This window comes from Triturus cristatus, chromosome 1_2 (assembly GCF_964204655.1).
Source record: "Triturus cristatus chromosome 1_2, aTriCri1.1, whole genome shotgun sequence".
Taxonomy (NCBI): Eukaryota; Metazoa; Chordata; class Amphibia; order Caudata; family Salamandridae; genus Triturus; species Triturus cristatus.
Genome location: NC_140580.1, coordinates 1,197,228,577 through 1,197,251,850, shown reverse-complemented (window position 1 = coordinate 1,197,251,850; position 23,274 = coordinate 1,197,228,577). Strand labels below are relative to the sequence as shown.

General features: G+C 49.0%; 1 protein-coding gene across 3 annotated transcripts in view; it reads left to right on the top strand.

Annotated features, from left to right (window-relative positions):
* COL27A1 (collagen type XXVII alpha 1 chain) overlaps positions 1-23,274 on the top strand; it is a 2,221,286-nt gene that overhangs the window by 687,086 nt on the left and 1,510,926 nt on the right. For all 3 annotated transcript variants that reach the window (XM_085614179.1, XM_085614180.1, XM_085614178.1), the window contains exon 9: positions 6,835-6,888. In XM_085614179.1, coding sequence (XP_085470305.1) covers positions 6,835-6,888 — 54 coding nt within the window. The remainder of the gene's footprint in view (positions 1-6,834; positions 6,889-23,274) is intronic.

Here is a 23,274-nt window from a genome sequence, read left to right as displayed (position 1 = left end):
CTCTCTGTCTCACTCTGTCGCTCCCTCACTCTCTCTCGGAGTCTCACTCACTCTCTCTCTATCTCTAAGCCTCTCTCTCGCAGTCTCACTCTGTCGCTCCCTCACTCTCTCTCCCTCGCAGTCTCACTCACTCTGTCTCTCTCTCTCTCTCTCTTTAAGCCTCTCTCTCGCAGTGTCACTCTGTCACTCTCTCTGCCTCTCTCTCTCACTCTCTAAGCTTCTCTCTCGCAGTCTCACTCTGTCGCTCCCTCACTCTCTCTCTGCCTCTCTCTCTCTCTCTGTCTTTAAGCCTCTCTCTCGCAGTCTCACTCTGTCACTCTCTCTGCCTGTCTCTCTCACTCTCTAAGCTTCTCTCTCACAGTCTCACTCTGTCGCTCCCTTACTCTCTCTCTGCCTCTCTCTCTCCCTCTTTAAGCCTCTCTCTCGCAGTCTCACTCTGTCGCTCCATCACTTTCTTTCTCTCGCAGTCTCACTGTCTCTGCCCCTCTCTCTCTCTTTAAGCCTCTCTCTCGCAGTGTCACTCTCTCTGCCTCTCTCTCTCTCTCGCGCTCTCTCTCTCTTTAAGCCTCTCTCTCGCAGTCTCACTCTGTCACTCTCTCTGCCTCTCTCTCTCACTCTTTAAGCTTCTCTCTCGCTCTCTCATTCGCTCTGCTTCTCTCTCTCGCAGTCTCACTCTCTTGCTCTCTCTCACTCTCCTTCCCTCCCCCTCTCTCCGTGCCACTTTCTCACTCTCTCTGCCTCTCTCACTCTCTGCCTCTCTCTCTCACTTTCTCTGCACCTCTCTCTCGCAGTCTCACTCTGTCACTTTCTCGTTCTCACTCTCTGCCTCTCTCTCTCTCTCTCACACACTCTCTCTCTCTCACACACTCTCTCTCTCTCACTCTCTCTCACTCTATCACGCTCTCTGCCTCTCCCTGACTCTCTCTCGCAGTCTCACTGACTGTCGCTCTCACTCTCTTTGCCTCTCTCTCTCTCTCTCTCTTAGTCTCACTCTCTCCCTCCCCCCTCTCTCTTGCTGACTCTCTCACTCTCCAAGCCTCTCTCTAGCAATCTCACTCTCTCGTTCTCTCATTCTCTGCCTCTCTCTCTCTCTCTCTTTCTCTCCCTCTCTCTCTCTCTCACACTCTATCACTCTCTCTGCCTCTTTCTCCCTCTCTCTGCCTCTTTCTAACTCTCTTTGCTTCTCCCTGACTCTCTTCCAGTCTCACTCTCTGCCTCTGTCACTCTCTCTGTCTCTCCTTCCCTCCCTCTCTCTCTCTTCCTCTCGCTCTCTCTCTCTCTCTGCCTCTCTCTCGCAGTCTCACTCTGTCACTCTCTCTGCCTCGCTCTCTCACTCTCTAAGCTTCTCTCTCGCAGTCTCACTCTGTCGCTCCCTCACTCTCTCTCGCAGTCTCACTCACTCTGTCTCTCTCTCTCTTTAAGCCTCTCTCTCGCAGTCTCACTCTGTCGCTCCCTCACTCTCTCTCCCAGTCTCACTCTGTTACTCTCTAAGCCTCTCTCTCCCAGTCTCACTCGGTCCTTCTCTCTGCCTCTCTCTCTCACTCTCTAAGCTTCTCTCTCGCGGTCTCACTCTGTCGCTCCCTCACTGTCTCTCGCTCGCTGTCTCACTCACTCTGTCTCTGTATCTCTCTTTAAGCCTCTCTCTAGCAGTCTCACTCTGTCGCTCCCTCACTCTCTCTCTCTCGCAGTCTCACTCACTCTCTCTCTCTTTAAGCCTCTCTCTCTCAGTCTCACTCTGTCGCTCCCTCACTCTCTCTCGGAGTCTCACTCACTCTCTCTCTAAGCCTCTCTCTCGCAGTCTCACTCTGTCGCTCCCTCACTCTCTCTCCCTCGCAGTCTCACTCACTCTGTCTCTCTCTCTCTCTCTCTTTAAGCCTCTCTCTCGCAGTGTCACTCTGTCACTCTCTCTGCCTCTCTCTCTCACTCTAAGCTTCTCTCTCGCAGTCTCACTCTGTCGCTCCCTCACTCTCTCTCTGCCTCTCTCTCTCTCTTTAAGCCTCTCTCTCGCAGTCTCACTCTGTCGCTCCATCACTTTCTTTCTCTTGCAGTCTCACTCTCTCTGCCTCTCTCTGTCTTTAAGCCTCTCTCTCGCAGTGTCACTCTCTCTGCCTCTCTCTCGCGCTCTCTCTCTCTCTTTAAGCCTCTCTCGCGCAGTCTCACTCTGTCACTCTCTCTGCCTCTCTCTCTCACTCTTTAAGCTTCTCTCTCGCAGTCTCACTTTGTCGCTCTCTCACTCTCTCTCTCGCAGTCTCACTCTCTCTCTCTCTTTAAGCCTCTCTCTCGCAGTCTCACTGTCGCTCCCTCACTCTCTCTCTCTTGCAGTCTCACTCTCTCTCCCTGACTCTCTCTCTCTTACTTACTCGGTCTCTCGCTCTCTCTGAGCCTCTCTCTCACAGTCTCACTCTGTCACTCTCTCTGCCTCTCTCTCTCACTCTCTCTTTCTTTAAGCCTCTCTCTCGCAGTGTCAATCTGTCACTCTCTCTGCCTCTCTCTCTCACTCTCTAAGCTTCTCTCTCGCAGTCTCACACTGTCGCTCCCTCACTCTCTCTCTGCCTCTCTCTCTCTCTCTCTCTCTCTCTTTAAGCCTCCCTCTCGCAGTCTCTCTCTGTCGCTCCATCACTTTCTTTCTCTCGCAGTCTCACTCACTCTGTCTCTCGCTCTCTCTCTAAGCCTCTCACTCGCGCGCTCTCGCTCTCTCTAAACCTCTCTCTCACAGTCTCACTCGGTCACTCTCTCTGCCTCTCATTCTCTAAGCTTCTCTCTCGCAGTCTCACTCTGTCGCTCCATCACTTTCTCTCTCTCGCAGTCTCACTCTCTCTCTCTCTTTAAGCCTCTCTCTCACAGTCTCACACTATCACTCTCTCACTCTCTCTGCCTATCTCTCTCTCTCTTGCGCTCTCTCTTTCTCTTTAAGCTTCTCTCTCGCAGTCTCACTCTCTCTGCCTCTCCCTCACTCTCTCTCTCACGCAGTCTCACTCTCTCTGCCTCTCCCTCACTCTCTCTCTCACGCAGTCTCACTCTCTCTGCCTCTCTCTCCCTCTCTCTCTCTCTAAGCCTCTCTCGCGCAGTCTGACTCTGTCACTCTCTCTGCCTCTCTCTCACTCTCTAAGCTTCTCTCTCGCAGTCTCACTCTGTCGCTCCCTCACTCTCTCTCTCTTGCAGTCTCTCTCTCTGCCTCTCTCTCTCTTTAAGCCTCTCTCTCGCAGTCTCACTCTGTCACTCTCTCTGCCTCTTTCTCTCTCTTTAAGCCTCTCTCTCGCAGTCTCACTCTGTCGCTCCCTCACTCTCTCTCCCAGTCTCACTCTGTCACTCTCTAAGCCTCTCTCGCAGTCTCACTCTGTCACTCTCTCTGCCTCTCTCTAAGCTTCTCTCTCGCGGTCTCACTCTGTCACTCCCTCACTCTCGCTCTCTGTCTCACTCACTCTGACTCTGTATCTTTCTTTAAGCCTCTCTCTAGCAGTCTCACTCTGTCGCTCCCTCACTCTCTCTCTCTCTCGCAGTCTCACTCACTCTATCTCTCTCTCTCTTTAAGCCTCTCTCTCTCAGTCTCACTCTGTCGCTCCCTCACTCTCTCTCGAAGTCTCACTCACTCTCTCTCTCTAAGCCTCTCTCTCTCGCAGTCTCACTGTCGCTCCCTCACTCTCTCTCTCTTGCAGTCTCACTCTCTCTCCCTGACTCTCTCTCTCTTACTTACTCGGTCTCTCGCTCTCTCTGAGCCTCTCTCTCACAGTCTCACTCTGTCACTCTCTCTGCCTCTCTCTCTCACTCTCTCTTTCTTTAAGCCTCTCTCTCGCAGTGTCAATCTGTCACTCTCTCTGCCTCTCTCTCTCACTCTCTAAGCTTCTCTCTCGCAGTCTCACACTGTCGCTCCCTCACTCTCTCTCTGCCTCTCTCTCTCTCTCTCTTTAAGCCTCCCTCTCGCAGTCTCTCTCTGTCGCTCCATCACTTTCTTTCTCTCGCAGTCTCACTCACTCTGTCTCTCGCTCTCTCTCTTAGCCTCTCACTCGCGCGCTCTCGCTCTCTCTAAACCTCTCTCTCACAGTCTCACTCGGTCACTCTCTCTGCCTCTCATTCTCTAAGCTTCTCTCTCGCAGTCTCACTCTGTCGCTCCATCACTTTCTCTCTCTCGCAGTCTCACTCTCTCTCTCTCTTTAAGCCTCTCTCTCACAGTCTCACACTGTCACTCTCTCACTCTCTCTGCCTATCTCTCTCTCTCTTGCCTCTCTCTTTCTCTCTCTTTAAGCTTCTCTCTCGCAGTCTCACTCTCTCTGCCTCTCCCTCACTCCCTCTCTCACGCAGTCTCACTCTCTCTGCCTCTCTCTCTTTAAGCCTCTCTCTCTCGCAGTCTCACTCTGTCACTCTCTCTGCCTCTCTCTCTCTCTCTCTCTCTAAGCCTCTCTCGCGCAGTCTGACTCTGTCACTCTCTCTGCCTCTCTCTCTCACTCTCTAAGCTTCTCTCTCGCAGTCTCACTCTGTCGCTCCCTCACTCTCTCTCTCTTGCAGTCTCTCTCTCTGCCTCTCTCTCTCTTTAAGCCTCTCTCTCGCAGTCTCACTCTGTCACTCTCTCTGCCTCTTTCTCTCTCTTTAAGCCTCTCTCTCGCAGTCTCACTCTGTCGCTCCCTCACACTCTCTCCCAGTCTCACTCTGTCACTCTCTAAGCCTCTCTCGCAGTCTCACTCTGTCAATCTCTCTGCCTCTCTCTAAGCTTCTCTCTCGCGGTCTCACTCTGTCACTCCCTCACTCTCGCTCTCTGTCTCACTCACTCTGACTCTGTATCTTTCTTTAAGCCTCTCTCTAGCAGTCTCACTCTGTCGCTCCCTCACTCTCTCTCTCTCTCGCAGTCTCACTCACTCTATCTCTCTCTCTTTAAGCCTCTCTCTCTCAGTCTCACTCTGTCGCTCCCTCACTCTCTCTCGAAGTCTCACTCTCTCTCTCTCTCTAAGCCTCTCTCTCTCGCAGTCTCACTCTGTCACTCTGCCTCTCTCTCACTCTTTAAGCTTCTCTCTCGCAGTCTTACTCTGTCGCTCCCTCACTCTCTCTCTCTCGCAGTGTCACTCACTCTGTCTCTCTCTTTAAGCCTCTCTCTCGCAGTCTCACTCTGTCGCTCCCTCACTTTCTCTCTTGCAGTCTATCTCTCTGCCTCTCTCTCTCTCTTTAAGCCTCTCTCTCGCAGTCTCACTCTGTCACTCTCTGCCTCTCTCTCTCACTCTCTAAGCTTCTTTTTCGCAGTCTCACTCTGTCGCTCCCTCACTCTCTCTCTGCCTCTCTCTCTCTCTTTAAGCCTCTCTCTCGCAGTCTCACTCTGTCGCTCCATCACTTTCTTTCTCTCGCAGTCTCGCTGTCTCTGCCCCTCTCTCTCTCTCTCTCTCTTTCTTCAAGCCTCTCTCTCGCAGTGTCACTCTGTCACTCTCTCTGCCTCTCTCTCACTCTCTAAGCTTCTCTCTCGCAGTCTCACTCTGTCGCTCCCTCACTCTCTCTCTGCCTCTCTCTCTCTCTTTAAGCCTCTCTCGCAGTCTCACTCTGTCGCTCCATCACTTTCTTTCTCTCGCAGTCTTACTGTCTCTGCCCCTCTCTCTCTCTTTCTTTAAGCCTCTCTCTCGCAGTGTCACTCTCTCTGCCTCTCTCTCTCTCGCACTCTCTCTCTCGCACTCTCTCTCTCTCTCTTTAAGCCTCTCTCTCGCAGTCCCACTCTGTCACTCTCTCTGCCTCTCACTCTCTAAGCTTCTCTCAGTCTCACTCTGTCGCTCCCTCACTCTCTCTCTCTCGCAGTCTCACTCACTCTCTCTCGCAGTCTCACTCTGTCGCTCCCTCACTCTCTCTTTCTTGCAGTCTCACTCTCTCACTATGTCTCTCGCTCTCTCTCTGAACCTCTCTCTCACAGTCTCACTCTGTCACTCCCTCTGCCTCTCTCTCTCACTCTCTAAGCTTCTCTCTTGCAGTCTCACTCTGTCGCTCCCTCACTCTCTCTGCCTCTCTCTCTCTCTCTTTCTTTAAGCCTCTCTCTCGCAGTCTCACTCTGTCGCTCCATCACTTTCTTTCTCTCGCAGTCTCACTCACTCTGTCTCTCGCTCTCTCTCTAAGCCTCTCTCTCTCTCGCTCTCTCTCTAAGCCTCTCTCTCACAGTCTCACTCTGTCACTCTCTCTGCCTCTCACTCTCTAAACTTCTCTCTCGCAGTCTCTCTGTCGCTCCATCACTTTCTCTCTCTCGCAGTCTCACTCTCTCTCTTTAAGCCTCTCTCTCGCAGTCTCACACTGTCACTCTCTCTGCCTCTCTCGCGCTCTCTTTCTCTCTCTCTTTAAGCTTCTCTCTCGCAGTCTCACTCTGTCGCTCCCTCACTCTCTCTCTCGCAGTCTCACTCTGTCACTCTCTCTCACACACTCTCTAAGCCTCTCTCGCGCAGTCTCACTCTGTCACTCTCTCTGCCTCTCTCTCTCACTCTAAGCTTCTCTCTCGCAGTCTCACTCTATCACTCTCTCTGCCTCTCTCTCTCACTCTCTAAGCCTCTCTCGCGCAGTCTCACTCTGTCACTCTCTCTGCCTCTCTCTCTCACTCTCTAAGCTTCTCTCTCGCAGTCTCACTCTATCGCTCTCTCACTCTCTCTCTCTCTCGCAGTCTCACTCTCTCTGCCTCTCTCTCTTTAAGCCTCTCTCTCGCAGTCTCACTCTGTCACTCTCTCTGCCTCTTTCGCGTCCCTTTTCCCCTCCATGCCCCATCCTTTCTCTGCCTCTCATTGCCCTCCCTCCTCCTTTCCTCCCCCCCCCCCCCCCCCACCGCCGCCTTCCAGGCCCGGGGGTCCCCCGGCATTGACCCTCTTCCTCTTCTTTCTGTTTCAGGGGGAGCGCGGCCCGGACGGGAGCCCAGGCGCTAAAGGCTTTCCTGGCAGGCAGGTGCAGTGACCCCCCCTTGAGTGTGACCTCTGGCGGGTGGGGGCTGCTCTGAGAGTGTTTGTGAGTCTGGGGTGTGCTTCGTGTCCCGACATGTCTGTGCCAGTGGGTGGCACGTGCCCTGTGTGTTCACGACCACCTTGTACCACGTGTCCTGACATGTCTCTACAGTGTGTGGCACCTGCCCTGACTGTTCACTACCGTGGTGAACCACTTGTCCTGACATGTCGCCACTGTGTGCCACGTTTCCTGTGTGTTCACTACCACCGTATACCATGTGTTCCCACATGTCTCTGCCAGCGTGTGGCATGTGCCCTGACTGTTCACTACCACCTTGTCCCACGATTAACCGCATGGCTCTGCCAGTGTGTGCCACGTTTCCTGTGTGTTCACGACCACCTTGTACCACGTGTCATGACATGTCTCTACAGTGTGTGCCACAGAACCCGTCTGTACCCTACCACCGTGTACCACGTTTTCCCACATGTCTCTACCAGTGTGTAGCACGTGCCCTGACTGTTCACTACCACGGTGTACCACATGTCCCGACATGTCTCTGCCAGTGTGTGCCACGTGCCCGGTCTGTTCGCTACCACTGTGTACCACACGTTCCTGCATGTCTGTGCCAGTGTATGCCAAAGGGCCTGTCTGTTCACTACCATCGTGTACCACGTGTCCCGTTATGTCTCTGACAGTGTGTCTGTGTGAATGTATGATTGGATGAAACAGAGTCTGTGTGAATGTATGATTGGATGAAACAGAGTCTGTGTGAATGTATGACTGGATGAAACAGAGTCTGTGTGAATGTATGATTGGATGAAACAGAGTCTGTGTGAATGTATGACTGGATGAAACAGAGTGTGTGAATGTATGATTGGATGAAACAGAGTCTGTGTGAATGTATGATTGGATGAAACAGAGTCTGTGTGAATGTATGAAACAGAGACTGTGTGAATGTATGATTGGATGAAACAGAGTCTGTGTGAATGTATGACTGGATGAAACAGAGTCTGTGTGAATGTATGATTGGATGAAACAGAGTCTGTGTGAATGTATGATTGGATGAAACAGAGTCTGTGTGAATGTATGATTGGATGAAACAGAGTCTGTGTGAATGTATGAAACAGAGACTGTGTGAATGTATGATTGGATGATACAGAGTCTGTGTGAATTGATCATAAAGTGAAGCATAGACTGTGTGAATGTTTCGCACCTCAAATAAAAAATAAATGCAAGTGGAACTAATAAAAAGGAAATGCTCTTTTACCTTATTAAATGTCAGTTGACTAATGTGATCACTGCAGATGTCTTTGTGTTTGAGCAGAGAATCACAGACTGAAACCCTGATTGGTGCAGTGAGGAATAGTGACTTGTTATAGTGCTACAAGGCCCACTCTGACAAAAAGCACTGTGAATGTCGTTATTTAAAATTGTATTACACAGAATAAAACAGGGTGCTGCAATATACTGTTTAAGATCAAACAAGTGCTTTAAAATATATGTTCGAGGTATATGAGCTGCAGATCACACTCTAGCATAGATCGCCATCTGGTGTTGGGCTCGGATGCTTGCACGTTGTTGTTGTCTTGGAAGAAGTCTTTGTAGTCACAAGATAGGTGACTCCTCCCTTCGATGATAGTGCGCATGGGCATCAACCCCATCGTTAGATTGTTTTTTTCCGCCATTGGGTTCGGATGCAACTTTTCCGCTCCGGTTGGAAATCACAATTCCAAGCTTCTCGAAGCGCAAAATTTACACAAAAACCATCGAATCACCTTCATCTTCGACATCGATTTCATCGGCTTGATTCCGGACGTCGACGCGGACAGCTGGGCCGATCCACGCCCTAAGGCTTATGGCTCATGAAAGGACGCCTTTCAAAAAATGCCCCCACTGTGGAGCAAAATTTCCGCACAGTGACCACCACAAGGTCTGCAACCCGTGCCTATCACCTAACCACGACGAGTCCAGCTGTCCAGCCTGTGCATCCTTTCGATCCAAAAAGACCATCCGAGATCGAAGGGCTAGAAGACACATCATGGCACAGAGACAAGCCCCGGAACCAGAGGACATCTTTGATGAAGGCCCGATGTCCCAGAAGAAGATTCCGAGGATCTCGAAGTCATCTCCGAGGCAGAAGACTCAGACGACCTCATCACTCCTGGGCAACGTGCGAGTACCACTGCCCCTGCCCCAACCCCTCCAAAACCAAAGGCAGTGGTCAAGACTTCGCCTGTTGGCCCCGGTCGAGACCGAAAACATCCTTCAGAAGCCCTGCCTCCGGGCTCGGCTCCGGAGAAAAAAGACAAGCCTTCCGGTAGCTCGGGACCGAGCAAACCGCATGTCATTGTCCCACCGGCACCTTCGGCACCGAAGCCAAAAGAACACTCGGTGCCGAAATCGGCTCCGACGCCTTCCACCTCCAAATCGGCGCCGAAAACGCCACGACACACAGAAAAGCCGGCTTCGAAGGTTCCCAAGCCTAAAGATCCAGCTTTGGCTCCGAAACCATCCTCGGCAGCGAAACAGCCGGCTAAGGACTCTGATACACCTCCTAAAGCCAAAACCTATAAGGAACCACAACCTCGCTTGGAACCAAAAAAATCGGCACCGAAAACTGTTACCGAGGAACAAGAACTTTTTCACCCAAATCCCATTGATCTAAAGCAGAAAAAGATTTATGTCAAACCAAAAACTGGCCAGGTCATGGCTGTGCCATGTAATAAAAGAAAACTGGACACACCATCTGCTCCAGTTCCTGTACACAAGAAGGACTCTGCAACATCGCCTGTGCCCCCTTCTTCTCCTACACTGCCTTCTAACCCACCCCCTCTGCCTACACCACCCTGACCAGTCACTTCTCCACCACATACACCACCTCCGGATGATGATGACCTAGGGGGTGGGGGTGATCCTAATGATCCGTTCACAGATCCAGATACCTCACCACTTGATGACATTCTCTATGCCAACAGACATACCAGACCCACAGCCATATCCCTCCAAACCAGCTCCCCCAGATGATCACCTAGGGTTTGGCCAATTATTAAATAGAGTTGCATTTTATCATGGGGTCACAATGCACTCCGACGCACCAGAGGAAGATTTCCTCTTAGATACTTTTGAACAATCTCAAAAGTCAGTGCAAATATTACCTATGATCAAAGGAGTCATTAAACATGCCCCTAAAGTATTTAAAGACCCTGACCAAGCCAGGGTTCTTAACCCTAGAAGAGAAAAGAAATATAGGCCTGCCCCTGAAGATCCTACTTACATCAAAGGACAGTTGCCTTTGGATTCTTTGGTCGTTTCCAATGCTAGGAAACGCGCCAACTCCCAGACCTCCGGAGATGCACCACCCTCGGATAAAGAATCCAAACTGCTAGAAGCTTTTGGCAAAAGAGTAGCAGCACAAGCCGCTAATCACTGGCGTATTGCCAACACCCAAGCACTACTGGCACGGTATGATAGGGCACACGACGACCAATTAGAAAACCTCTTACAATATCTGCCTGACCAGTATAAAACCCAAGCAAATGACCTTATCCAAGAGGGCAAGCTCATTTCAAATGCGTCAATTAAATGTGCACTTGACGCAGCAGACACTGCCTCTAGATCAATTAACACCAGTGTGCTCCTTAGACGCCATGCCTGGCTACGCATTTCAGGCTTTAAGCCAGAGGTACAAACTACCATACTCAGTCAGTCATTCAACCAAGAACAGCTATTATTTGGGCCAGCCGTAGACACTGCCCTTGAAAAATGAAAAAGGACACCGAGACTGCGAAGTCCATGGGAGCATTACAGTCTCCACAAACGCGTGGCTCCTTTCGGCGCTCCTTCTACAGAGGAGCCTCCAAAAATATGGGCGCAGACACCGCGTCTACATTTAAAGCCAATACACAAACATCTCCCAGTAGAGGTTATTTCAGAGGCGGATACAGAGGAAACAACAATAAGGGACGAGGTAATAACACTCGCACCTCCCCTGCCACAAAACAGTGACTTTCCTCCACTGCCCCCAGACCATTCCACTCCAGTCGGGGCAGACTAACACAGTTCCTACCTGTCTGGTACTCCGTCACAACAGACAAGTGGGTAAGACAAATTATCCAGTATGATTACTGCCTGGAACTTACAGCTACCCCTCCACACATACCACCCAAACAGCGTCCAATGTCCCCAGACCATCTTACGCTCCTCAAGCAAGAGGTTCTCTCACTGCTCCAAAAGCACGCAATAGAGCCAGTTCCCTTAGAGCATCAAGGAACAGGAGTATACTCACTGTACTTCCTAATCCCAAAAAAGGACGGGACTCTAAGACCAATACTCGGCCTCAGACCCCTAAATCTGTATATTCACTCGGATCATTTTCATATGATCACTCTCCAACAAGTGCTCCCACTGCTGCAACAAGGCAATTTCCTTGCCACACTAGATCTCAAGGACGCTTACTTCCACATTCCCATACATCCTGCTCACAGGAAGTACCTATGGTTTGTGGTGGACGGACAACACTACCAGTTCACAGTCCTTCCATTCGGGGTAACAACCGCGCCCAGAGTATTCACAAAATGTCTTGCAGTAGTAGCAGCACATCTCAGAAGACAACAAATTCATGTCTTTCCGTATCTAGACGACTGGCTAATAAAAGCAAAGTCATTCAACAAATGTGTTCTACACACTCACCAAACCATCCAACTATTACACAACTTGGGGTTCACGATCAACTATCCCAAGTCTCATCTGCAACCCTCTCATATACACCAATATCTAGGAGCCACCATAAACACCTCCACAGACCTAGCATATCCCAACCCAGCCAGGATAGCCCGTATACAAGCTCTTATCACAACATTTCAAAACCAACACTCTCTTCCAGCCAGAGTGTTCATGCAACTCATAGGCATGATGGCGTCATGCATCTTCATTGTGCCTTATGCAAAACTTCAAATGCGTCCCTTGCAAGAATGTCTAGCACGTCAGTCGAACCAGGCTCACGGACAACTCCCAGATCTGGTGTTGGTGCACAGCCGCACACATCGCTCTCTGCAGTGGTTGAACATAAGAAACTTGTCCAAAGGGCGGCCGTTCCTAGAGCCTCTTCCACAGATAGTGCTGACAACAGACGCATCACTCAGAGGATGGGGAGCCCACCTCCTCAGACACACCACTCAGGGCAAATGGACCACTCAACAGAAAGTGCTCCATATCAATTACCTAGAACTCCTAGCAGTATTCCTAGCACTAAAATCCTTCCGACTACATGTACAGAACAAGGCTGTCCTCATCCGGACGGACAACATGACAGCCATGTATTACATACAAAAACAAGGAGGCACACATTCTCTGCAGCGGTCTCATCTCGCACAGAACATTTGGAGATGGGCTATTCCTCAGAACATATACCTACTTGCAGAACACCTTCCAGGGGTTCAAAATCAGATTGCCGATCTGTTAAGTCGACAGACACAACAGATCCACGAATGGGAACTACATCCCCCAGTTCTACTACCCCTTTTCCAAAAATGGGGCCAACCAGACATAGATCTGTTCGCCACACACGAAAACGCAAAATGCCCAACCTTCGCCGCCAGGTTTCCCCACCCGCAGTCAAAGGGCAATGCGATATGGATGAACTGGTCAGGCAGATTTGCGTACACTTTTCCGCCTCTCCCACTAATTCCACTAGTAGTATGCAAGCTCAGACAGCAGTCTCTCAAACTGATCCTAGTAGCTCCCACATGGGCACTCCAGCTGTGGTTCACAACACTACTGGAACTCTCTCTCTAGTTCCACTCCAAAAACTGCATCTCTCCCCGTCCTTAATAACCCAGAACCATGGAGAGATCAGACATCCAGATCCAGGTCAACTGAATATGGCGATCTGGCTCCTGAAGTCTAGAGTTCGGTTACCTTAACCTGCCACCGGACTGCATGAACATTATAAAAGAAGCCAGAAGACCAGGCACTAGAGCGTGCTATGCTACAAAATGGAAAAGATTTGCCATTTACTGCACTAACAATAATATAAACCTACTGGATGCATCCATCCAGAACATCATTTGCTACTTACTACACTTGCAAAGATGTTATTTATCGTACTCATCCATACGTCTCCACCTAGCAGCATTAGCAGCCTACTTACAAAATCGACAACGCTTGTCACTCTTTAAAGTCCCTGCGATCAAAGCCTTCATGGAAGGACTAAAACAAATTATTCCTCCCAGATTACCACCCGCTCCAGTGTGGAATCTAAACATTGTTCTTACAAGGCTCATGGGACCCCCATTTGAACCTCTGCATAAATGTGAACTGCAGTTCCTCACGTGGAAAGTAGCTTTCCTTATCGCAATCACATCCCTCAGAAGGGTAAGTGAAATCCAGGCTTTAACCATACAAGAACCATTCTTACAACTACACCGCAACAAAGTGGTTCTTAGGACAAATCCTAAATTCCTTCCAAAAGTCATATCTCCTTTTCATCTTAACCAATCAGTAGAGTTACCAGTGTTCTTCCCAAATCCAGACTCGGTATCGGAAAGAGCTCTCCACACCTTAGATGTTAAAAGAGCCCTTCTTTACTACATTGAGAGAACCAAATCATTCCGCAAAACAATTGTTTGTAGCTTTCTCTCCACCACATAAGGGCAACCCCATCTCCAAATCTGGGATTGCTGGGTGGATAGTTATATGTATCCAAATATGCTACCAGAAAGCTAAACGCACACTAACAGTTCCCCCTAGAGAGCATTCTACACGCAAACTAGGGGCTTCCATGGCATTCTTATGGAACATTCCCTTAGAAGATATTTGTAAGGCAGCCACATGGTCTACAACACACACCTTCACTAAACACTATTGTGTTGACGTACAAGCAAAGCAACAAGCTTCTGTGGGCCAAGCTGTCCTTAAAACGTTATTTCAAACTGCTGCAACCGATACAGGTGACCACTGCTAGGGGAGACACTGCTACATAGTCTATGCTAGTGTGTGATCTGCAGCTCATATGCCTCGAATGGAATATGCTACTTACCAGTATGCATCTGTTCTTGGCATGTAGAGCTGCAGATCCACACACGCCCACCCACCTCCCCGGGACCTGCATCTGTTCCAGCTTTATCTTACTTAGCTATCACACATGGACATCTTTCAACTCTACTAACTCCATCATTTCCCATCATGGCGAAAAACAATCTAACGATGGAGTTGATGCCCATGCACACTATCGTCCAAGGGAGGAGTCACCTATCTCGTGACCACAAATACTTCTTCCAAGACAACAACAACGTGCAAGCATCCGAGCCCAACACCAGATGGCGATCTATGCTAGTGTGTGGATCTGCAGCTCTACATGCCAAGAACAGATGCATACTGGTAAGTAGCATATTCCATTTTGGTGGTCAGTATTCAGACCATACCTAGTGTCCATATTTTCCTATGTTGGGCATCTGGTCTAGAAGTGGGACCCAGTTGAGTGAGCCGAACAGACCGCCTGCTCCAGAGCTGGAGGGATCCCCGGTGCTGCTCCTGTATGAGAGGCTCAGGGAAGGCTTGCTGCTCCAGGGCTTCTTTGAGCCTTGGAGCAATGGTCTCAGGGAGGGGAAAACGAAGCAGAGAAAACACCTTGATTTGGGTTTCAGAGAGATGGGAGGGAGAGGGACACTGACAGGTGGGAGGGAGAGGGGCGGTCTGAGGTAGGAGGGAGAGGGACGGTGTGAGATGGGATGAGAGGGACACTGAGAGGTGGGTGGGAGAGGGACACTGACAGGTGGGAGGGAGAGGGGCGGTCTGAGGTAGGAGGGAGAGGGACGGTGTGAGATGGGATGAGAGGGACACTGAGAGGTGGGTGGGAGAGGGACACTGACAGGTGGGAGGGAGAGGGATGGTCTGAGGTAGAAGGGAGAGGGATGATGTGAGATGGGAGGGAGAGGACAGTGTGAGATGAGAGGGATAGGGACGATAAAAGATGGGAGGGAGAGGGACAGTGTGAGATGGGAGGGGGAGGGACAGTGGGTGGGAGAAGGATAGTGTGAGTTGAGAGGGATTGTGTTTGATGGGAGGGAGAGGACAGTGTGAGATGGGAGGGAGAGGCACGGTGTGAGCTGGGAGGGAGAGGGACACTGAGAGGTGAGAGGGATGGTCTGAGGTAGAAGGGAGAGGGATGGTGTGAGATGGGAGGGAGAGGACGGTGTGAGATGGGGTGGAGAGGGACAGTGTGAGATGGGAGGGAGAGGGATGGTCTGAGGTAGAAGGGACAGGGATGGTCTGAGGTAGAAGGGAGAGGGATGGTCTGAGGTAGAAGGGAGAGGGATGGTGTGAGATGGGAGGGAGGGACACTGACAGGTGGAAGGGAGAGGGGCAGTCTGAGGTAGGAGGGATAGGGACGGTGTGAGGTAGGAGGGAGAGAGACGATACGGCAGCAAATACATGTTTCTAACACACGCAGTATAAGACAGACTTTACTAACACACATGCAGAACCAATGACACGTTACTAACATACACACGGCACGAGAGACATGTTGGTAGCAAATGCAGTAGGAGAGACGTTACTAACACGCACCATGAGACACACTTTACTAATATACATGCAGCATAAGAGACATTTTACTAACGTACACGTTGCATGAGAGACATGTTAGTAACATAAATGCAGCAGAAGAGACACATTACTAACACACCAGGAGAGACATGTTACTAGCATGTGCAGAACAAGACAAACGTTACTGACATACATGCAGCATGAGAGACAGGTTAATAACATACATGCACAAGGGACACATTAGTATCATACGTGCTGCATGAGAGACACATTAGTAACATACAGAAACGACGAGCGTCACATTTGTAACATACATGCAGCATGACAGACATTACTAACATATGCATCACCAGAGATATGTTACATACATGTAGCATGAGAAACACTTCAGTAACATACACACAGCACAAGAGACACATAACTAACATACACGCAGCACCAGAGACACGTTATTAATAAACACAGCACAAGACGCTACTATCATACACGCAGCACTAGAGACACGTTCGTAACATACCTGCAGCACAACAGACAACTTACTAACATATATTCAACAAGAGAGACACAGTTCAAGGCATGTGAGCTGTAGATCACATGCTTTGCATACTTCTGCCATCTAGTGTTGAGTCCGGATGTTTGCACTTTGTTTTTCTTCGAAGAAGTCTTTCCAGTCACGAGGTAGATGGCTCCTCCTTTCGCTGATATGCGCATGGGCATAAACTCCATTGTTAGATCGTTTTTTTCTGCCATCAGGTTCTGACGTGAATTGCTGCGCTCCGGTTTAATACTGTTTCTCGGATTCTTCTTGGTGCGCAATCCACTTACCCTCTACGGTATTGTTATGCGATCATGTTTTCCATTCTCTGCAAATCGTATCGTTCAAGGAAATCTCTTTCGATCGGAAACTTCGTGGAAGGTCGTTGGGTCTAGCCGCTGTAGGAGAGTAGGATCTGCTTCACATGGTTACCCCCCACTTTTTGCTGGTGTTTCACTGTTTTTCGACTTTAGTCTGGCTGGGATCCTGCTATTCAAGGCCCCAACCTAGCTTCTTCCTCTCTAAAATGATTCAATGTACTTTAAGGTACACCACAGATTGGATGCTGAGGTACCCTTTTGAGTCCCTAGTATATGGTATACTATGAACTAAAGGGCATAGGTACCCCAGAGGCCTACCAGGGGCTGAAGCATGTATTATGCCACCCCTGGAAAGCCACCCAAAATGACACCACAGGTCTGCTACTGCAGCCAGGGTAAGGTGGTGCATGCACCCCTTACTGAGGTATAGGTTCACTATACCTCACCTATCACTGTACATACAATCCTATCAGTCACCCATATGGCAGGCCTTAACAATCCTGAAGGCAGGGTGCTTGGTTATATGTGAGAGGGTGTCCAGGCATGAGCTGAACCCCTCTGCAGCCTTCGGAATCTCTTCTCCGGGGTTGTCAGTAGTGCAGCCTGACCATATACTCTTAAGTGCATTATATCTAGGGCTCCCGGTTTTATGGTATTTATTTTCTTGACATTTCCGTCTGTATTCATCCATATTTATTTTTTGCTAATTTTATCTGTATTTATCCATTTTTATTTTGGGTTTTGTGAGACAAATGAAGCAAAAATAGTACATTTCCATATTTATTTAAACAATAAAAGTAAACTTTTATCTAAATGTATGACAGATTTCAATAATATGAAGTCCCACAGATGATAAATCAATACACATTTATGAAAATATTAACATTTTAGTATCAACCTTTGCATATCTACTGGAGTTAAAGCCTCATAACAATAATTTCTTCATTTTTTAACTGCTTACTTGTCAATCTTCACAGCTATTGGCCTGACAGTCACGACTTAAAGTATTTAGAATCACTCAAAAAAATTGACACATTTCCATTTTTATCCACATTTACATATAAATACAGACAGGAAAATAAATGATTTCTGTCTGTATTTATCTGTAAAAATCAGTAAAAACGGAAAACAGGAAGCCTTAATTATATCTTAAACGGTTAATGCTAACTTTGGACTGGCTGCACGGAAACATGTTGTGTTTGGTGTCAAAGACCTTGGAATCATACCCCCACATCAGTTCTTGATGTAAGTATATGATCCCACCCTTCTAGAGGGAGAAACATGGCAGTACTGGTATAACCGGTAGAAACTTAACAGAGCCCTGGCATCACACAATGGATGCTGCAGCCACAGACACAAGTCTGGCCTCCTGCTGCTGACGAAGCTCCGGCAGGAGAGGCCTGGACAATAGGTTTCCTGTCACAGGGAGGTGTAACCACCTCCCAGACAGGCTGATGTGTATTAGGACTGGGTGGGAGCACTCTCAGAGTGCTTTGAAGTCCTGAACTGGGGGCACATTTGGTGTCCCTGTGCATAGTCCAGCTCAAACCGGTTCAGGGGCTTCCAGCCCCTGCTCTGGCGCGAAACTGGACAAAGGAAATGGGTGTAGCCACCTCTCTTTCCTAACCCTCCCATAGGTGGGTCCCCAGAGGTAGTCCAACCCCTTCCTTAGGTATAAGTAAGGAACCTCTGTAACCAGAACTTTAGATATCCCTGGACGAAACTCTGAAGCTGAATCCTGGAACTTCGACGCTCTACTAAAGACTAGAGGACTGAAGAAATCTCCCTTGGGGTCAAGGAGTGACTCCCCTGCTTGGCAGGCACCAACAAAGCATTTTGCCGTTCTGCATCTCCGAAGCTTCCGCCGAACTCCGAAGTATTTGCAGCCCAGGAAGAGGATTTCCAGACATCTCAGAGGCCGACCCGAGTCCCCAGCAAAGCTGAGACCCACAGCCCTCGTGAGTAGCGTGGAACCGGAATTCCTGGTCACCATACACTTTTGCAAGTGCATTGACTTCTCAACATCTCTTGAAGTCGTGCTTGGGGTTACTGGTAGCCCCCACCTCGGGTAGAGAATCCATCGAAGATTGTCGGCCTAGTCACCCCGAGTGACCCGTGGGCCACCATTTTGTGTTTCCTCTCGAGGCTCCTTCGCGATCCCTGGTCCATCGACTGGTGGGTCCCTGAGAAGGCCACTTTGATTTGCCTTGGGCTTCCCTGATTGCTCCAGGCGTGCCCTGAATCCCCACCGCATGGTGAGTCCCTCAGACCTTGCTGGTCTGCACCGAAGCATCTTTCTCCTTTCTGCGTGGGTTGCTGTTGCCAAGGCTTGTTGTGTACAATCCAGGCACCGACACTGCAGCACTCGACATCCTTCGTGGGACAGCTCGAATCCAGCTTCTGGTCGTCCTCGACACCTCCTGGTCCTCGTGGCTGAAGAGTCAAGCTTCACCTTCTTCACCTGAAACACCCGACATTGGTGGGCATTCGTCTATCATGCCTCTGGTCACTGGCAAGTGACCCAGACTCGGTCCCCTCTGCTTTCAGGTTCTCCACATCTTCGATCCAGGCTTGGATCTCTTCGGACACTTCTCATCTTCCCAGCAGCAGCACTTAGCCAGCTCCCATTGAAAACGACGACGCGACCCGACACCATTTGACACCTATGCACCCGGCTTCCCTGGGTGAGGTAACACGAGTACTCTGGTGCTCCCGTGGGTTTTGACCCTAGAACTTCCTAAGTCCCATAGGGTTTGGTCCTAGTTCGTTCCTAAGTGTCCCTAATCTTTAAATATCTAACCGCAACTTTCTCCATAGAAGCTAACAAGAGCTTGCGGCTGTGTTCTCCCACTGCACACGGCCCCCGTGGGTCCCCTGTTTCACTACCTTGGGTGGTTCCTTGGGGTCCCAGCGATTCTCAAGGCTCTAGGCCTTGTGTCTAGTTGAGTCGTGGTTCTTATACCACTATTTTAGTATATGGTTTGGCTCGCCCCTAGGACCTGATGTGTATTTGTGCTATTTTACTGTACTATTTGAAGTGTAACTTATGTGTTTTGACCTCTAGTCTCATAAAGAGACTAGGAGGGTGTGTTTAGAAATAAATAAATACATTTTATATATATACCTGGTGTGGTTGTCTTACATTTAGCCATTCAAGAGATTATAGACTGGTAAAACAAGCTGCTTTACATTCCTTCAAGACTTAGCCTGAAGTCTGCTCTCCATAGCTACCACTAGGATAGCTTTCAATAAAGGTTGTCTTTAACCTATCATCAGTAAGGGGTTGTTTGGACTGGTACAGGGTGCCCACTATAATTAGTGGGCAGCATATACCAGGACAACTTCTCACAGCCGCCTCGGACCAGCTCGCAGTCGATGGAACGGACTCCATTTAAATTCTGTCCTCGGTGCCTTCCAAGTACCGGCGCACCGACTCGCACGAAGAGTGCTACTTTTGCCTCTCCCCGTAGCACTATGAACAAGACTGCAACGCGTGCAGATCCTTCTGATCCAAGAAGGCGCTCCGTGTTGTCAGGCTTTACGTCACAAAATACAACTAGAACACAGCGGCTCCGGTACGGTTCTCTTCAGAAAAGTCTTCATGCATGGGATCGATTCTGCCGCATTCGGGCACTGAGCCAAAACAATCGGCACTGAGACCGAAGCACGTCTTAGTAACTATCTCATCTTCGGATCTTAACACTTCGACGCATAAAACGTCGGCTCCAAAAATGTTGGCCCCGAAACAAAAAAAACACTTCTACTCCATCAAAGGAGAACTGTTTTGACGTCCTGTCTTCAAACCCGGACCGAAACAAATGGAACTGGTCATCTAGCCTAAAACTGGACATATTCACGCCAAATTGCCTTTAAAACGCAAACCAGAAACGGAGGACACTTTACCACATTCCTCTTAAGAGAGAAGATGTGTGTACTAATCCCTCTCCCCCTCCTCTATCACCTCCTTCCCCAACTAACCCTAATTTAATAACACCTACAAATTCACCACCACCACAATCACCTTCATAAAGAGTCACTTGAGGAGGGTTTTCTCTTTGAGACACTAAGCTCTTCCCAGCGAGCCACTCACACACTGCCTATGCCTAAGGGTACGCTTAGACACGCGGACGACATCTTTAAAGATCCAGTTTGCGCACAAATTCTTACACCAAGGGTAGATAAGAAGCATAAATCTGCACCAACAGATCAAGTTTACATCAAGGGTCAATTACCATTAGATTCCCTAGTGGTTTCTAATGCCCCCAAACCTCGGGGATGCCCCTCCTCCTGACAAGGAATCTAAACTAATAGATGTCCCCAGAAAAAGAGTCGTTGCACAGGCAGCCAATCGCTAGCGTATTGCCAATATTCAGGCTCTCTTAGCTAGATATGACAGAGCGGACTAGTCGAATTGGAGCAATTACTCCAATTTCTACCTGATGAACATAACTCTAAGGCACACAACCTAATTTGGAAGAGAAACTCATTTCAAACACTGCTATGAGAAGCGCTTTAGATGCAGCTGACACTGCCGCTCGTGCAATCAACACCAGTGTCTTGCTAAGAAGGAACACCAGGCTTAGAATTTCATGGTTTAAACCTGAAGTCCAGGCTTCTATCTTAAATCTACCTTTTAATAAAGAGCATCTCTTTGGTCCTGTGATAGACGCTTCCTTAGCGAAGATTAAGAAGGACACAGACGTTGCAAAATCAATGGGAGCCCTACAGTCCCCATCCAATCAGGGTTCTTTTCGTCGTTCCTTCTACAGAGGGGGCTTCAAAGGCATATCTACAGATAACACCTCAACATCATATAGAGGCGTCAGTCACCCTCTTCGTGAAGTTACTTTCAAGGCCGATTTAGAGGCAATAATGGCAAGGCAATAGGTAAAGGTTCCACACCCCCGCACCTCCCCCTCAACAAATAAACAGTGACTTGCCTCCTCTTCCCCGTTCATTCCACACCTGTTGGGGGACTTCTTTCTCAATTCCTCCCCGTCTGGCATACAATAACTTCAGACAGATGGGTCCTAGGAATTATCCAATCTGGTTATTGCCTGGAGCTTACCTACCATCCCCCAAACATTCCTCCACGTTCACACAAAATGTCACCAGAGCATCTACACCTCCTCAAACAAGAGGTTCAGTCTCTTCTTCAAAAGGGAGGCATAGAGCCCGTACCTTTACAATATCAGGGATCCGGCGTGTACTCCCTATGCTTTCTAATACCCAAAAAGGACGGCTCTCTCAGGCTTGTACTAGACCTCAGATAGTTAAATCAATATATTAGCTCAGATCACTTTCACATGTTGACACTTCAACAAGTGCTCCCACTCCTACAGCAAGGCGACTTTATGTCTACTCTAGACTTAAAGGACGCATACTTCCATATTCCAATACATCCCGCTCATCACAAATATCTGAGGTTTGTAGTAGCGGGACAACACTACCAGTTCAAAGTGCTTCCATTCGGAGTCACCACTGCTCCCAGATTATTCACCAAGGGGCATATGTATGAAGCCCAATTCCCACTCGCAAATGGGCCGAGTCTCAGAACCGGCCCATTTGCGAACAGGAAAGGGCCTTTTTGGGATGTACCATCCCAAAAGGACATCGCTAAATAGGGAATCACAAAATTTGCTATTTCCTATTTTGCATTGCAGTTAAGGAATCGCAAATTGCAATTCCTTAAATGCGATGTAGAATGCACCTAAGTTGTGCAAATTTGGCATAAGAATTCGCAAATTATCCCCAGCTTACAGTTGGTGGTAATTTGCAAATTCTTTGAAAAAAGCGCTTTTCAGGGGTGCAACAGGGTGTCCTTTCGGAACCCTTGCATCCTTGAAATTGTGTGCGCAATTTGCGAGTACCTATTGGGCCATAGGAATGAATAGGAAGGGATTCCTTAATTGCAACTCGCAATTTGCGAGTCGCAATTAAGGAATGCGTAGGAATTGCAATTATTATTGGGATTCCTACCCACATAGCAGTTTGCAAGTCCTTAATAGCGATTCTAAAAAAATAGCTATTAAGGACTCGCAAATCTGTCTTTTCATACATATGCCCCCAAGGGCATGTCTTCCCATACCTAGACAATTGGCTCATCAAAGCCAGTTCTTACCCAAAGTGTCTCCAGTACACTCTAATAACAGTACAGTTACTGCATGATCTCGGGTTCACAGTAAATGTGTTGAAGTCCCATCTCCAAACCTCCAACACGCGAACATACTTAGTAGCCACTCTTAATACTCAAAAGGCTCTAGCCTGTCCCAGTGCAGCCAGAATCTGCAATATTCAGGCTCTAATTTCACAGTTTCAGCCCAACCAGTCATTACCAGCTCGAGTGTTCATGCAACTACTGGGAATGATGGAGTCTTGCATCATGATAGTTACCCATGCAAGACTACAAATGCGTCCCCTACAGGAATGCTTAGCACGTCAGTGGAATCAACCTCAGGGTCGATTGACAGATCTAGTGTTGGTGGACAGCCGCACTCATCGCTCTCTGCAGTGGTGGAATCCACAAAACCAATCCAAGGGGCGGCACTTTATCGACCCAGTTCCACATACAGTGCTAACAGCAGACGCATCGCTCACTGGTTGGGGAGCTCCTCTCCAGGCTCATACAATTCAAGGTTTGTGGAGTCAAAAACAAAAGCAACTTCACGTAAATCATCTAGAGAGGCTAGCAGTATTTCTAGTGCTCAAAGCCTTCCAGACTCAACTTGTAGGCAAAACTGTTCTGATACGCACCGACAACATGACAGCCATGTATTACATACAGAATCAGGGAAGGACACGCTCCCCCCAGCTGTCAAGCCTTGCACAAGCCATTTTGAGGTGGGCCATACATCACAAAATGTATCTCCTGGCAGAACACCGCCCAGGAGTAAACAATCAGATTGCAGATCTTCTCAGCAGGCAGAGACCACAGATTATCCAGTGGGAATTTCACCCTCAAGTTCGCCTCCCATTCTTTCAAATGTGGGG